This window comes from Macaca nemestrina, chromosome 2, assembly GCF_043159975.1.
Source record: "Macaca nemestrina isolate mMacNem1 chromosome 2, mMacNem.hap1, whole genome shotgun sequence".
Classification (NCBI taxonomy): Eukaryota; Metazoa; Chordata; class Mammalia; order Primates; family Cercopithecidae; genus Macaca; species Macaca nemestrina.
In genome coordinates, this window is record NC_092126.1 from 11,086,881 (window position 1) to 11,100,072 (window position 13,192).

Here is a 13,192-nt window from a genome sequence, read left to right on the forward strand (position 1 = left end):
GCTCATGCCTGTGATCCTAGCACTTTGAGAGGCCGAGGCAGGTGGATTGCTTCAGCTCAGGAGTTCAGGACCAGCCTGGGCAACATAATGAGACCCTTGCCTCTACAAAAAATACAGAAAGTATCCAGGCATAGTGGTGTACACCTGTCATCCCAGCTACTCAGGAGGCTGAAGTGGGAAGATTGCTTGAGCCCGGGAGGCGGAGGTTGCGACGAACTGAAATTGCATCACTGCACTCCAGCCTGAGCAACAGAGCCAGACCCTGTCTGAAAAAAAAAGAGTATGTGGTTTAAGTGATGGTTTTGTAATGTTGTACTTGGCCAGTCTAAACTGTCCAAGAATTCTACTTCCTGTATGTTTCCTATCAGAGTTAGCAACAAGGGACTTTAGAGGGTGGGAAAAGGGCAGCAGCTATGTTGAAGCAGCATCTGGGCCTACAGTTGCTTTACTACCTATGCTTGGATTCACCAGTTTTTCTGACTTTGGGACCATGTACGTGTTTAGTTCTGTGACAAAGGGCCCTGGCTTCTGCAGGATATCCTCGTCACGAACATCAGAGGCGACAAGAATGGATAAGAGTTTCAGCCTGTCCTTGTGAGGCTCCAGCTCATGCTTCCCCATGCCAGCCTGCTTGTGATTGTCTTGACTTTTTGCCCAGTAGACTTCCAGCTCTAGCATCAGACATGGAAACAGCCTTAAAGAGGCTCCTTGACCAGCTGCCACCATTGCATAATGCCAATTTCCTGTAACAGATTCATACATATATTTTACCCCCACCCCGCTCTGTTTTGTTGAACCCTGACTGATACAGATACAGGGTCCATACCGTATGGTTGCATTTATATACAATTATAAAAAACGCAAACTAATCTGTAGTGCAGAAAACAGAAAGTTCCTGGGAATAGGGAGGAGAGGGAGGAATGGAAGGAAGGGGTTATCAAGGGAATGAAGAAACAACCTTAGTGGGTGATGTGTTCACATTTTGACTGTAGTGATGGTTTCACAGTTGTATACATAAGCCAAAATGTATCAAATTGTGCGGTTTATTTGATGCCAATCATACCTCATTGTTAATTTTTTTTTTCAGTGCAGAAAAGAATTGGCATATCCCTGACACGAATTTCCTAGTTTAAGCTACCTGGAAATGAAATTCCAGGAATCTTTCGGGCTTTGTCATGCCACCTCCACTGTGCAGAGAAAGTTGTAAAAAATCAATCAATAACAGGAAGCTCTTTTAATTCACTCAAGAGAGACATAGCACATTTTGATCTAGAAAGAAATGTAACAACGTGTTTTCGTTTTCCTTTTATCTATACTACTATGTTTTCCCACAGTGAACATGAAGTAATTTTGTAGTTAAAATAAAAGGAAAATATTTTCCTTTTATTTTAAATACACCCTCCGGATGTATTTTTCTCTTTCACTGAAAGTCCCTTTTTATGTGTTTAAAGAAATATGCTGGGTGTGGTGGCTCAAGCCTGTAATCCCAGCCCTTTAGGAAGCTGAGGCGGGTGGATCATCTGAGCTCAAGAATTCAAGACCAGCCTGGGAAACATAGCAAAAATGTATTTTCTCTATCAAAAATACAAAAAATTAGCTGGGCATGGTGGTGCACGTCTGGGAGGCTGAGGTGGGAGGATGGCTTGAGCCCAGGAGGTGGAGATTGAGGTGAACCGAGATTGCGCCACTGCATTGCAGCCTGGGTGAAAGTGAAACCCTGTCTCAAAAAAAACAAAGACAAAAAGGAAAGAAAAGAAAAGAAATAAGAGAAAATGGAATTTCACAGGATAAGGTTGCTACAATAAATGACTATTGTCTGTGACACAAGAATCTACAAAGGGTCTGTGAAGCTATGATCTGATAACAGAAATGTGGAATGCTCTCTGACCACTGAGACCCCATCCACAAGGATTGGGTTGTTTAATTATTTTATTAAACTTCCCATTCTTTTATTCCTCTGGAAGGCTGAGGTGACGAAACACTGTTCTGAGAAAACAAGAGCCTTTGCTTTAGAAACAAAGTGGGTTTATTGATGCATACTACCTTGGACTTCTCGCCAGCCCACATAGCAAAGGACATGAAACACCTAGGGATGAAATGTTCTCTGTTGATTTTTTTCTTTTCAATGTGAAATGTGAAGTTTCTGAAGTCACAACGTTAGCACAATTAAGAAGTTTATCTGACAATAACAGAACCCAAGGAAATTGGTTAGTATTGTGTTTCTGGAATACTGCATCTTCCTGTTCAATTTAACAGATTTTCAGCCAATGATCAACAGTATTTTTTAATTTATTATTATTTTTTTAGACAGAGTCTTGCTATATCACTGCAGCCTGTGAGTGGTGCCATCACAGGTCACTGCAGCCTCGACCTCCCAGGCTCAAGTGATCCTCCCACCTCAGCCTCCTGAGTAGCCGGGACCACAGGAGGGCATCACCACCCCCAACAAATTTTTTATTTTTTGTAGAGACAGGGTTTCCCAATGTTGCCCAGGCTAGTCTTGAACTCCCGGCCTCAAGTCATTCTCCCTCCTTGGTCTGCCAAAGTGCTGTCATTACAGGCGTGAGTCACCGCACCCGGCCCATCTTCATCTTCTATAGACACTAAAGACAAATCAGACCCAAGCCCTGTCCCAAGGAGGCTCAACACATTACTTTACTATAATGCAATGTATGCGGAGACAACCACAGAACGGAAGAGGGAAGCACAGGCACCTACCAAAGCTTTCTTAGTGGGGAGGGGCTGCAGAATCAGGGAAGGCTTCTCAGAACAGATGGCGCTCAATCTTAGTTAACTTTGCTTGCTGGTCCTTCCAAGCAGACAGACTTCTTCCTAGGTCTGGGCCTTTGGGAACAATCTACATAACTACATGGAATAATTTATGCTTTGCCTAACAAGAATCCAATTTCAAACTTTCGCTTTGCTGGCAGATGTTTGGCCTTCTCTGCCTCAGAGAAAGGGGAACTTCAGTCAAAGGCAAAAATAGAACATCATCCTAGGCTTTTGAGTTTCCAGAGCCCAGCCCTGGCATGATGGACGTTTTAAGGAATTAAATTCAGGAGTGATTTTAACTTCTATGCATGATTTTTCTCTTCTATGCTAATTTTTTAACCTTGCAACTGAATCAGAATATGATTACACTGTACAGTGTTTTAAAAGAAAAAAAAAATTGTTACCTCTAGAATTTTACACCCAGGCAATTCAACTTTCATGTATTAAAACAGAGACATTCTCAGATGTATAAGGATTCATGTATCCTTGAAAAACATATTTGAAGATGTACTATAAAAGAGCGATAAATGGAGCAAATAAAGAGCATTACGAATGGAGCTGTCGGCCAGGTGCAGTGGCTTATGCCTGTAATCCCAGTACTTTAGGAGGCCGAGGAGGAAAGATGAGGTCAGGAGTTCAAGACCAGCCTGGCCTACATGGTGAAACCCTGTCTCTACTAAAAATACAAAAAATTAGCCGGGTATGGTGGCATGCACCTGTAGTCCCAGCTACTCATGAGGCTGAGGCAGGAGAATCGCTTGACCCCAGGAGGCGAAAGCTGCAGTGAACTGATATCACGCCATGCATTCCAGCCTAGGTGACAGAGTGATACTCTGTCTCAAAAAGAAAGAAAGAAAAAGAATGGAGCCCGGTAATCCCAGTAATCCCAGCTACTTGGGGGGCTCACTTGAATCTGGAGCTGAAGGTTGCAGTGAGCAAAGATCGCACCACTGCGCTCCAGCTTGGGCGACAGAGCAAGACTCTGTCTCAAAAAGAATGGAGCTGTCATGTATAAAAGGGTAGATCCTGAGTAATTAACCGATTTAAAATAGAAATGTGCCTTAAAAATACATTGTAATTTTGATTATAAAGCCGAATGATATTACCAAAAATTATTTTCCAAAGAACAATGATATTCTGAATCCAAAATTCTAATGTTAATAAAAACTAAGGATGGGTGGTAAAATATCAAAGTGTGTCAAACTTCTTATATTATAAAAACACAGGATACTGTTTCATTCCTGACTCTGATAAGAGAGGAAATGTAGGTTAAATTATATTGTAAAACATAAGGCAACAGAAAATTTGGTAGTTTGAAAGGCAGAATGAAATATAGGGTATAGGCTGGGTGCAGTGGCTCACGCATGGAATCCCAGCACTTTGGGAGGCCAAGGCAGGCGGATCACGAGGTCAGGAGATCGAGACCATTCTGGCCGACATGGTGAAACTCCGTCTCTACTAAAAATACAAAAATTAGCTGGGCGTGGTGGTGGGCGCCTGTAATCCCAGCTACTCAGGAGGCTGAGGCAGGAGAATCACTTGAACCAGGGAGTCGGAGATTGCAGTGAGCACAGATCGTGACGCAGCACTCCAGCCTGGAGACAGAGCAAGACTCGGTCTCAAAAAAAAGAAAAGAAAAGAATGAAATATAGGGTATATACTGTACTAAGCTCTGATGATAATGAAAGCCCTAGCTGCCACCTTGGCTGCAATCTTTGAGACCCCAAGCCAGAAGTATCTAGCTAAATGACTTATAAATTTCGGACTCATAGTAACTGTGTGAGAAAATGATGTTTATTGCTTGTTATGAGCTCAATTGTGTCCCCTCAGAATTCATATGCTGAAGTCCTTATCCTCAATCTTCAGCATGTGACTGTATTTGGAGGGAGGGCCTTTAAAGAGGTGATTAATTTAAAATGAGGTCGTTAGGGTGGGCCCTAACCCAATTTGACTGGTCTCCTTGTAAGAGGAGGTTTGGACACAGAGACAACCAGGGATCATGTGTACAGAGGAGAGGCTGTGTGAGGACACAGCAAGCAGGTGGCCATCTGCAAACCAACAGGAGAGGCCTTGGGAGAAACCAACCCTGCTGACAATTTGACTTTGGACTTCCAGCCTCCAGATCTGTGAGAAAAGAAATCTCTGTTGCTTAAGCCACACAGTCTGTGGCATTTTGTTATGGCAGCTTTAGCAAACTAATATACTTTTGTTTTAAGCTGCTAAATTTTGAAGTCATTTGTTAGCCATATATAACAAATACAGACTCTTCATTTTGGAGGTTGTTATGACTAATTTGTATGGAGAAACAAACACCAAAAAATAACAAAATAATCAACCAGAGACAGTAACAGAGTTCCCAGCAATCCTGTAATGCTGCCTTCAGTTTATTCCCTGGTCTGTCTTTTTCTAATTCTGTAAGACTGTTCCAGAAGTTCCCCTAACATGATTCTGAGTCTCCCAGCCACAATTCCTGATGGGAAAATAGTACCCAGTCCACCCCCTGAACCCACTTCCCACCTCAGGATACAATCAGAGATGAGAACATGTGCTTATATATTTGGTATTTTGGAGAAGACAAACGTAAATAAGCTGCATGCCCAACTCTAGGAACAAGTTGTATGTAAATTGTAACCCATCCTTATGATAGAATATCATTCAACGATTACAAAGCCTGTTTTCAAAAAGGTCCTTAATGATCCAGAGGCATTTTAATAATGTATTTTTTAAATAAAAAGATGTGTTTTTATTTGTATAAAAATATTGTATTTTAAAGTAGGATTGGAAACTGCTGGTAGAGGTTACCTTTGGATTGTAGGATGTGGAAGGTGATTCTTTTTCTCTTTTTAAAACTTTCTGTTCTTTTGACACTGAATATGTATTACTTTCATAATCAGAAGGTGCATTTTACTTGAAGAAAAAAGCATCTTGCCCATCCTCAAGACTCCCTAAATCTCCCTGTTAAAATGAATGTTTCCCCCATAATGCCATTATTTTACTTTACCTCGTATTATCACATCTTCATATTTGGCATTTGCATACTATTTTTCTTCTAAGCAGTTATGAATGTGTGCCTAACAATAGCAGTGTTATCCAGGTTTAGCTTTCCAGAAAGTAACATCACTCATCTCACATTAGCATGATAATACCTATCCACAGGCAGGGCAGGCCCGTTCCTGTAGCCCTCCATTTCTTTCGGGGGCAGGTGCTGTGGGTTTTCATCCTGTTCCCAGTGCCAGGCACATGACGGCTGTTTAATGTGTATTCACTGGATCGAAGAGAATTCCTCTTCCCATTATAAACTTGTTTTCTGATTAATCCTGAGAACACCTGGATGGGGACATCAGTGCTTTGGGTGGTGGGATTTCAGGGGCACTGAGAAGGCCTTTTCCTCTCTCCTGAGCTGATGCCATTATCCCATCCACAGCATGAGTTTCCTGAGCAAGCGTTCCTGGCCTAAGTGAGAGTGGAAAGCGGCGTTACAGCCACTTTCTATCACATTACAACACGTCCCAGGAGCTGCGCTGGGGGCCATGAGGGAAGTGGAAACCAAGGCCATCCAGAGGACAAGGACCTGAGACTAGGAAGGAGGTGGCAGTCCCTGAGTCCTGTGTGTCCTTTCTCCCATCTTGCTCATGGCTCTAGAGGCTTCAGCACACTGCTAGGCCATGAAGCACTCTCTAAGAGCAGCATCTAAGACGCTGAGAATCGGGCTTTGTCGGTGAGGAGAACCCTACTAGTGGGCTGGGAGTGGAGGCTGCAGGTGCTTGCTGTCTCTGTGAGCTCAGCCTTCATGGTGTTCTCCCTGTGTGCAAGCCTATCTCCAAATTTCCACATTTCAAAAGGACACCAGTCATACTGGAGTAGGGGCCCAGCCTATTCCAAGATGACCTCACCTTAACTAATTACATCTGCAATGACCCTATTTCCAAATAAGGTCATATTCTGAGGTACTGGGGGGTTAGGACTTCAGACATCTGAATTTTGGGGGACACAATTCAACCCGTAACAAGGGGGTGGGCAGTTCACAGGAGAAAGGAATCATCCTCTCTCCCCTGACTCATGCTCCTCAGGATTTGTGTCCAAACATTGTAAGTCCTTTTAAGACATCATTCATTTAAGGATTTTAGAGTTTTGGAAACCAAGGGAAGGATCTTCCTTATGTTCTGCTTTCTGCCCAACTCCATCTCTTCTTTGATGCAACAAGTTAGTTGTGTGAATCCAGGCAAGAGCAAAAAATAAAAATAAAAAAATCAGTAAACCAGTCAATATTTCAAAGAGGTGATCTTTCCAATAAATACACATTTTTTTTTTTCCTGGAGTACTGAAGAGTAAGTCTAAGGCTAGAGGAGCTAGTGGGTAAGGAGCTAGTGGGTAAGGACTGTGTCCTCTTTGGAGATAAAAGTTGGCAATCAGCAGTTGTTCCTTTAGCAAATAAGAAGAGAGAAGCAGCTTAAAAAAACACACACACATTTATTTTAAAATTTGACATAATCCTTGGGTAATTCAGAATTAGCTTAGGCATTTTTCAGAAGTTTCTGAGACTGATGTCTCAACTCCAAACCAATAGCAATAGCTTATTTGATTGGTGGAAGGATTAGAGGGCCCCGTGATCCAGATGAATAGATGGCTATCAAAGAAGACAGAACCCCATAGACAGAGGCAGCATTAAGTCATAATTTCTAAATTAACTATCATGAATATGAAACATCTCACCAGACCAACGATAACATCCATATCATAATTTGCATTTTACCCAAGTGTCCACATATAGACAGCACAGAACTAAAAGTTCTGTAGACTTCAGAATCACATTTAAATTAATTTGATCCTTTATATTAATAATAATTAAAAACTAGATTCTACCCAGTGTCGTCCCAGTCTCCACACCAACATGTATGTCCTGCTGTCAGAATGCCACCTCTTCTGCGCTCAGTGGTCATGATTCGAAGATTCAAATGAGTGTGTCAAATCAGAACATAAACCAAGCCAGGAGTTCATGGGCCCAGATTGGGGTAAAGGGCTTGTCCTATACAGCAGTGAAGCAGCCCGCGTGCTCTGCTCATTCCCAGGCAGGATCAGACTGGAGCTGCAGGCAGCGAGGAGGAGGGCGTGTTCTGTGTTGTCCACCGTTTTGCAAGGTTTCTTGGGTATTCCAAGGAGGACAATTGTTGTCTCCCAATAAGACAGTTAATTCCCTGAGAACAGGACCTCTTCCCCACTAGCCTCCGTCACAGCAGGGTGCATGCAGCCGAGGTGTGAGCACAGAGCAGGTCCCTACTGAAGGCAGGAAGGAAACCAGCATGAACTGAGCACCTACTATGTGCCAGGTACAGAGCCAGGACAGGGGCTTTCCTGTAATCCTCACAACAGCACTGTGAGACAGGGTCATCATCGCCACTTTACAGCTGTGGAAACAGGCTCAACGAACAGCATTTGCCCACAGTGGCACAGCTAGTCATAGGGGAGCATCAGTTTGAAAATCCAGGCCTTCTCACTCCAGGGCCCTTTCTAGCTACATAAGCTGAGGGTTTGGCAGTAAATGAGGATCCCAGCTCCGAGATCGTTGGTTTAGAGCCCAAACGTTAGATCCCCTTGAGCACATGGGGCCAGCCTTGAGAGTGCAGAGCCCTGAGTCTAGGAACCCTGGCTCTACAGCATGACTTGCTGATCTTGTGCAAGTCTTTTAACCTCTCCACACCAGGGCTGCGCTGGTCCAGCAGGATTCCCTATCAGGGAGAGGGGACTTGGTAAAACCATCTGGAGAGCGTGTTTGCGAACCACAGTGGGCCAGCCTCTGCTCAGAGAGCCTGATGTTGCTCACTTGCAAGGAAGAGGCGCAGGGCATTGCAATCTGCTAGCACACCTCTCACACCTGGTGAGAATCAGTTCTGCTCTCCAAGGTTCTGACCTCTGAGAGTGACGTAAATCCAGAGAGCCACACCACTACTCCTTGAGAGACCTTCAGCAAAATGCCCGTGCGCTCAAAGAAATTGGAGTCAGGATGCTTTTAAAGCAAAAAAGGCTTAAAAGTAATTTGGGAGGAGAAGATGACTTGAAAAGGAAAAAAAAAAAAAAAACCCAAAAAAACAGATGGTGGTTAGGAGGAGATTTGGGGGTAGGTATTGAAAAGGAAGAATGGGACTGTGGTATGCAAACCCAGCTGACAGGACAGGGTCAGGCCAGGCAGAGCCTAGAGAAATCAGGTTTCGGGGATCTGCAATGCCTCGTATGTGTCATGAGGCTGCACTTGCTACCTCACACATGGGTAGGAGGTTTCCTAAAAAAATATCTTGGGTCTCTAAGTTCAGGTAGATCTTAGAAAGTAAATATGGGAAGAAAGAAAAATGCAACTCAAATGGCTCAGATGTAATCTGCTTGCCATGTTTCTTCTCTTCCTCTAAGACTCATCTGAGTGCCTGCTGTGCTCTAAAGCCTTCTCTGATCCACACACACAGTTTAAGTGCGTGGCCCTCCTGGGTGCACAGAGAGCAAGCCCATCTCTCTACAGATCCCCAGTGCACTGAGCACACTGAATCCTATCTGCCTGTTCACATGTCTGCCTCTCTCACTGAACTGTAGCAACTCGAGGACAGACACTGTACCCTTCTCTACCTTCCGTCTCCACATGGAGAGGGAAAGTGGGCTAACCAAGGCCCCTTTGCTCACAAGCACCCAGTCTAAGGACCAGCCTAACCAGCCAGAGTGATAGGAACATGTTCCAGGGGCATGGACCTCAGAAGCAACTTTTTTTCTGGATGCGTGGAGCATGTTTCCAATCCCCTGTACCACGTACTTGCCCCCCAGAGCCACCCTCCATTGGGCACAATTGTAATTTGGGAGAATTTCTTTAAAACATGAAATCAATATTTAGATGCAGACTTCAAGCAATATAGAGCTTTGGTTTGTGAGAATGGCATCATTCTGTTGGGAAAAACAAAGCCCAGCTTTGGCAGCCCTGATGGGGGAGGCAGATCTTGCATCTACCACGGTGGAAGGTGGGGAGGTTGCTGTCTGGAAAGAATGCTAGACATGTGTGCATGTGTGTGGCGGGAAGCTCTGGGCTCATAAACTGCCTGGCTACAGAGAAGGCTGGACCTGATTTCTTGACCACAGGCTCCTGAAGCCCCAGTGCTCTTGCTGACAGAGGCCCCTAGAGGAAAAGGAACAGGCTGGAATTGCTCAGGAAAATGTTCTTCCCAGGCTGGGGTGGCCAAGAGACCATCCATTTAATGCCTGATGGAGAAGAGTGAAGAGCCTGTGCTTAGCAGTGAATGGTCCGGAAGCCAGGCAGTGTGGCTTTTCCAAGCAGGTAGATGTCCTCATCTGTGCCCTGGTTGAGATGCTTCACCAAATTCTTCTCATAGAGCAGTGGGTGGTAGGCGCCCATCGTGCAGGCACTATCGAAGAACTTCTGGTAGTAGTAGCACACGTCGGTCTTGCGCTTGGATGGGAGGAACTCATAAATATCCACCTGGTCACACAGGGTCATCATGATGATGATACCTGGAGAGGGGAGCAGAGGTGAGTCATGCCTGACAACCCACCCCAGCACCCCAGAGCTCTGCCCAGTGGGTCCAGCAGCTTCTGACCCCAAATTTGGAGAGCTTTCCCTCTGGAGTTTCTATTTATGACTGTGATTCCCAATCCAAGTTTCAGCAAGCCAAGCCCAGCAGTGTTCCTTAGGATGCAGGGCTGTATGAGCGTGATACACCTTTGAATCCCCAGCACCTAGGCCAGGGCCTGGTGAATAACAGATGCTCCCCAAATGCTAGTAGATTAAATGACTCCATCAATCAGCCAATGAATATATCCATGGAGTAATTTATTTGAAGAAACAGGACAAGATTACTGAGCTGATTGAGGAGACAGTGCCATCATGTGTAGCTAGCACTTTCTAGCACTGTGACATCCCGCAGAACCTCTTGGATGGTGCAGTTTGGGAGCAGATTTTTCCTTACAGCACTTACATGAAACAGTGTCGGGGAGGGAAGACTTTTCTTCCCTTAGCTGGGCAAAGGGACAGCTGGAACAGGAGCACTCCACAGCCTGTATGATGAGGTGTGGAGAAAATCCAAGGAGAGGGCCCGTGACCAGCATTGTTCCAATAAACTCTGCACAGCACGGCCACTGATCCTATCTTTATTTAAATATTTGCTGTTTCATTCATCAGAATTTTTACATTGTGTTTTCTGAAGATACTGTCTTACAATATTATTTATCTTGATGACTGAGTTTTTAAGGGGTACCCCCTTAAATTGTACACCTGAGAAAAGTGCCTTGCTCCCCTCATCTGAGGTACAGCCCCGCTCCTCATTTTCCCGCCTCCCTCCCTGTTCGTGGCTTCCCTTCCCTCCATCTTCCTCTGCCATATTCTCCCCTCTCCAAAGCCTACCAAACACTACTTCCTCCATGAGGCTATATGTGACTGTCCAGCTACAAGGTGTCCTCTCTCCTATGACCCCAGGTTGTCTCTCCCTTCTGGCACAAATTGAATATTGCCTCAGACATCTGATTGACCTCCCCAATAGATACCCTCAGGAAAAAGAATTCTATCTTATTCACCTCTGTATTTTAGATAGAACTTGGCACGGTGTACAAGCAGAGCAAAATTCTAGCAATTGTTTAGTGGACAAACGAATGAACGAATGAATGAATGAGACCTCAGACAAAAAGCTCATCTCTTCTAGAAACAAACACGCAAGGTCTTTTCCCCGACATGAACTCACCAAGCATCCCAGAGGATGGGGGGTTTGGCTGAATCTCTTCTGGGGAGATTTCTTGAAGAATGTCCCACAGCTCCCAAGGCATCTGGGGCTTGAGGATGTAAAAGGGCTGATCGGGGTGCAGCTTACGATAACTCTTGTAGTTATTAAAGAAATTATAATCCGGATTCTGGTACCACTGAAAAAGAAAGAAGTGGTCCTTTCAAGGGAGAAATGGGCCAGTGAGCTGCTCCCCCCAGGAGTCATCCTCATCAGTGGCCATGGGGAGGGGAAAGGACCAACAAGGTTGCTCCTGAGGCACAGCCCTTTTCTTACAGCGGACTACAGGCTTCTCTTCCGGTCACAGGTTTCACTGGATAGCAGGGTGGGGCCTGGCCTGCAGCCTGTGCTTTTGGGGAGAGTTGACCTTGGCGACCCAGGATCAGCCTCAGGCTTCAGGATCAGAGTCTAGGAACACTATCAGAGCTGAAAAGAGCCCCAGCTACCATCTGGCCCCATCTCTCATTTTTAAAGGGGAGAAAACTAGAGCATAAGTTGCCACATCTATGGGTTCAGAGTCCTTGTCCCGACCTAGACATATTTGAGTTCTAAGTGAGATCAGTGCAAAACTGTTGAAAGTCAGACAGTGAGGGTGCCAGGGGTCGCCAGAGCCTGTCAGGCATTGGTAGAGCCAACTTAAGTGTCCCAAGATGAGTGCTCTCTGCCCTTCTCAGGAGTCATGGTCCTGAGGCCACAGCAGCCTGTATCAGAGAGAGGTCAACTGACATGCATGAACAGTGAGAGAACTACTCCAGAGAGGTTAGAATCCAGCAGGCCTCCACTCAGGTGGAGGAAAGAGCTTCCCTGGAAAGAGCTGCTGTTGCAGATCTGCGCCTTCTGCTTAGTAAATCAAGCCCTGGGACGGGGACTTTCATTCTCCACACTCCAATTCCCCGTCTGTAAAATGGGAACAACCACACTTCCATCGATCTCCTTAAATTGTTATGAGAGTGAAACGGGAAGAATTCTGGATACTGGAAGTGTGAAATAAGCATGCTAATATTATTTACAGGAGTAATGGCAACTACTCTCGAGTTCTGCTGATGCTCATTAGGAGTAACTGCATTAATGAACAACCTACCCCAGATGTTGGGAGCTCCAGCCACTATCCCAGTAAATACTATAACTGGGAGACAATACCTGGCAGTGCCTGGCAGGGCAAGGAGAGTAGCTGGCATAGGACAGGAATACTTCTGAATCTGCTAGTCCAGATGAAATGGGGTATCCTAAAACTCAAATACCCAGCCTTTAGGGATAGCCAATGTCAGCCATGACTTTAAAAACCTAGGAAATCAGGAAAATCTGTAGACAGACAGGAAGCTCAACCCCTATTTCCCATGGACACCCACTTACCTTTGGGATATCCGAATGGTATACAGATGGGTCCCATACGATTAGGATTCCTTCATTGTACAAACTGTCTTTGAGGAAGCGCTTCTCTGTGGTAACCAACTGCAGGAGGAAAGAGATGAGCTGTCACTTGAACATTCATATGCAACTGTTTGACATGAAGTAATAGCTGACACAGCACAAGGTACAGCCTGAGACCCCAGAGTCGCCTGTGAGGCTTCTAAGTTCTGGTGTGGCACTTAACTTCAGTGAAAGAAAGGTAAAGATGCCAGCCTGCACGGCGTTGACCTGAAAGGACATTTATCACA

At 45.0% G+C, this 13,192-nt stretch overlaps 1 protein-coding gene across 8 annotated transcripts in view; it reads right to left on the reverse strand.

Annotated features, from left to right (window-relative positions):
* Positions 1 to 7,222: 7,222 nt before the first annotated feature.
* The window catches only part of LOC105470895 (ST6 beta-galactoside alpha-2,6-sialyltransferase 1), a 144,630-nt gene continuing 138,660 nt past the window's right edge, over positions 7,223 to 13,192 (reverse strand). For all 8 annotated transcript variants that reach the window (XM_011723178.2, XM_011723179.2, XM_011723182.3 and 5 more), the window contains 3 exons: positions 12,888 to 12,986; positions 11,499 to 11,673; positions 7,223 to 10,275 (listed from right to left, as the gene is read on the reverse strand). In XM_011723178.2, coding sequence (XP_011721480.2) covers positions 10,034 to 10,275; positions 11,499 to 11,673; positions 12,888 to 12,986 — 516 coding nt within the window. In that variant the 3' untranslated portion in view covers positions 7,223 to 10,033. The remainder of the gene's footprint in view (positions 10,276 to 11,498; positions 11,674 to 12,887; positions 12,987 to 13,192) is intronic.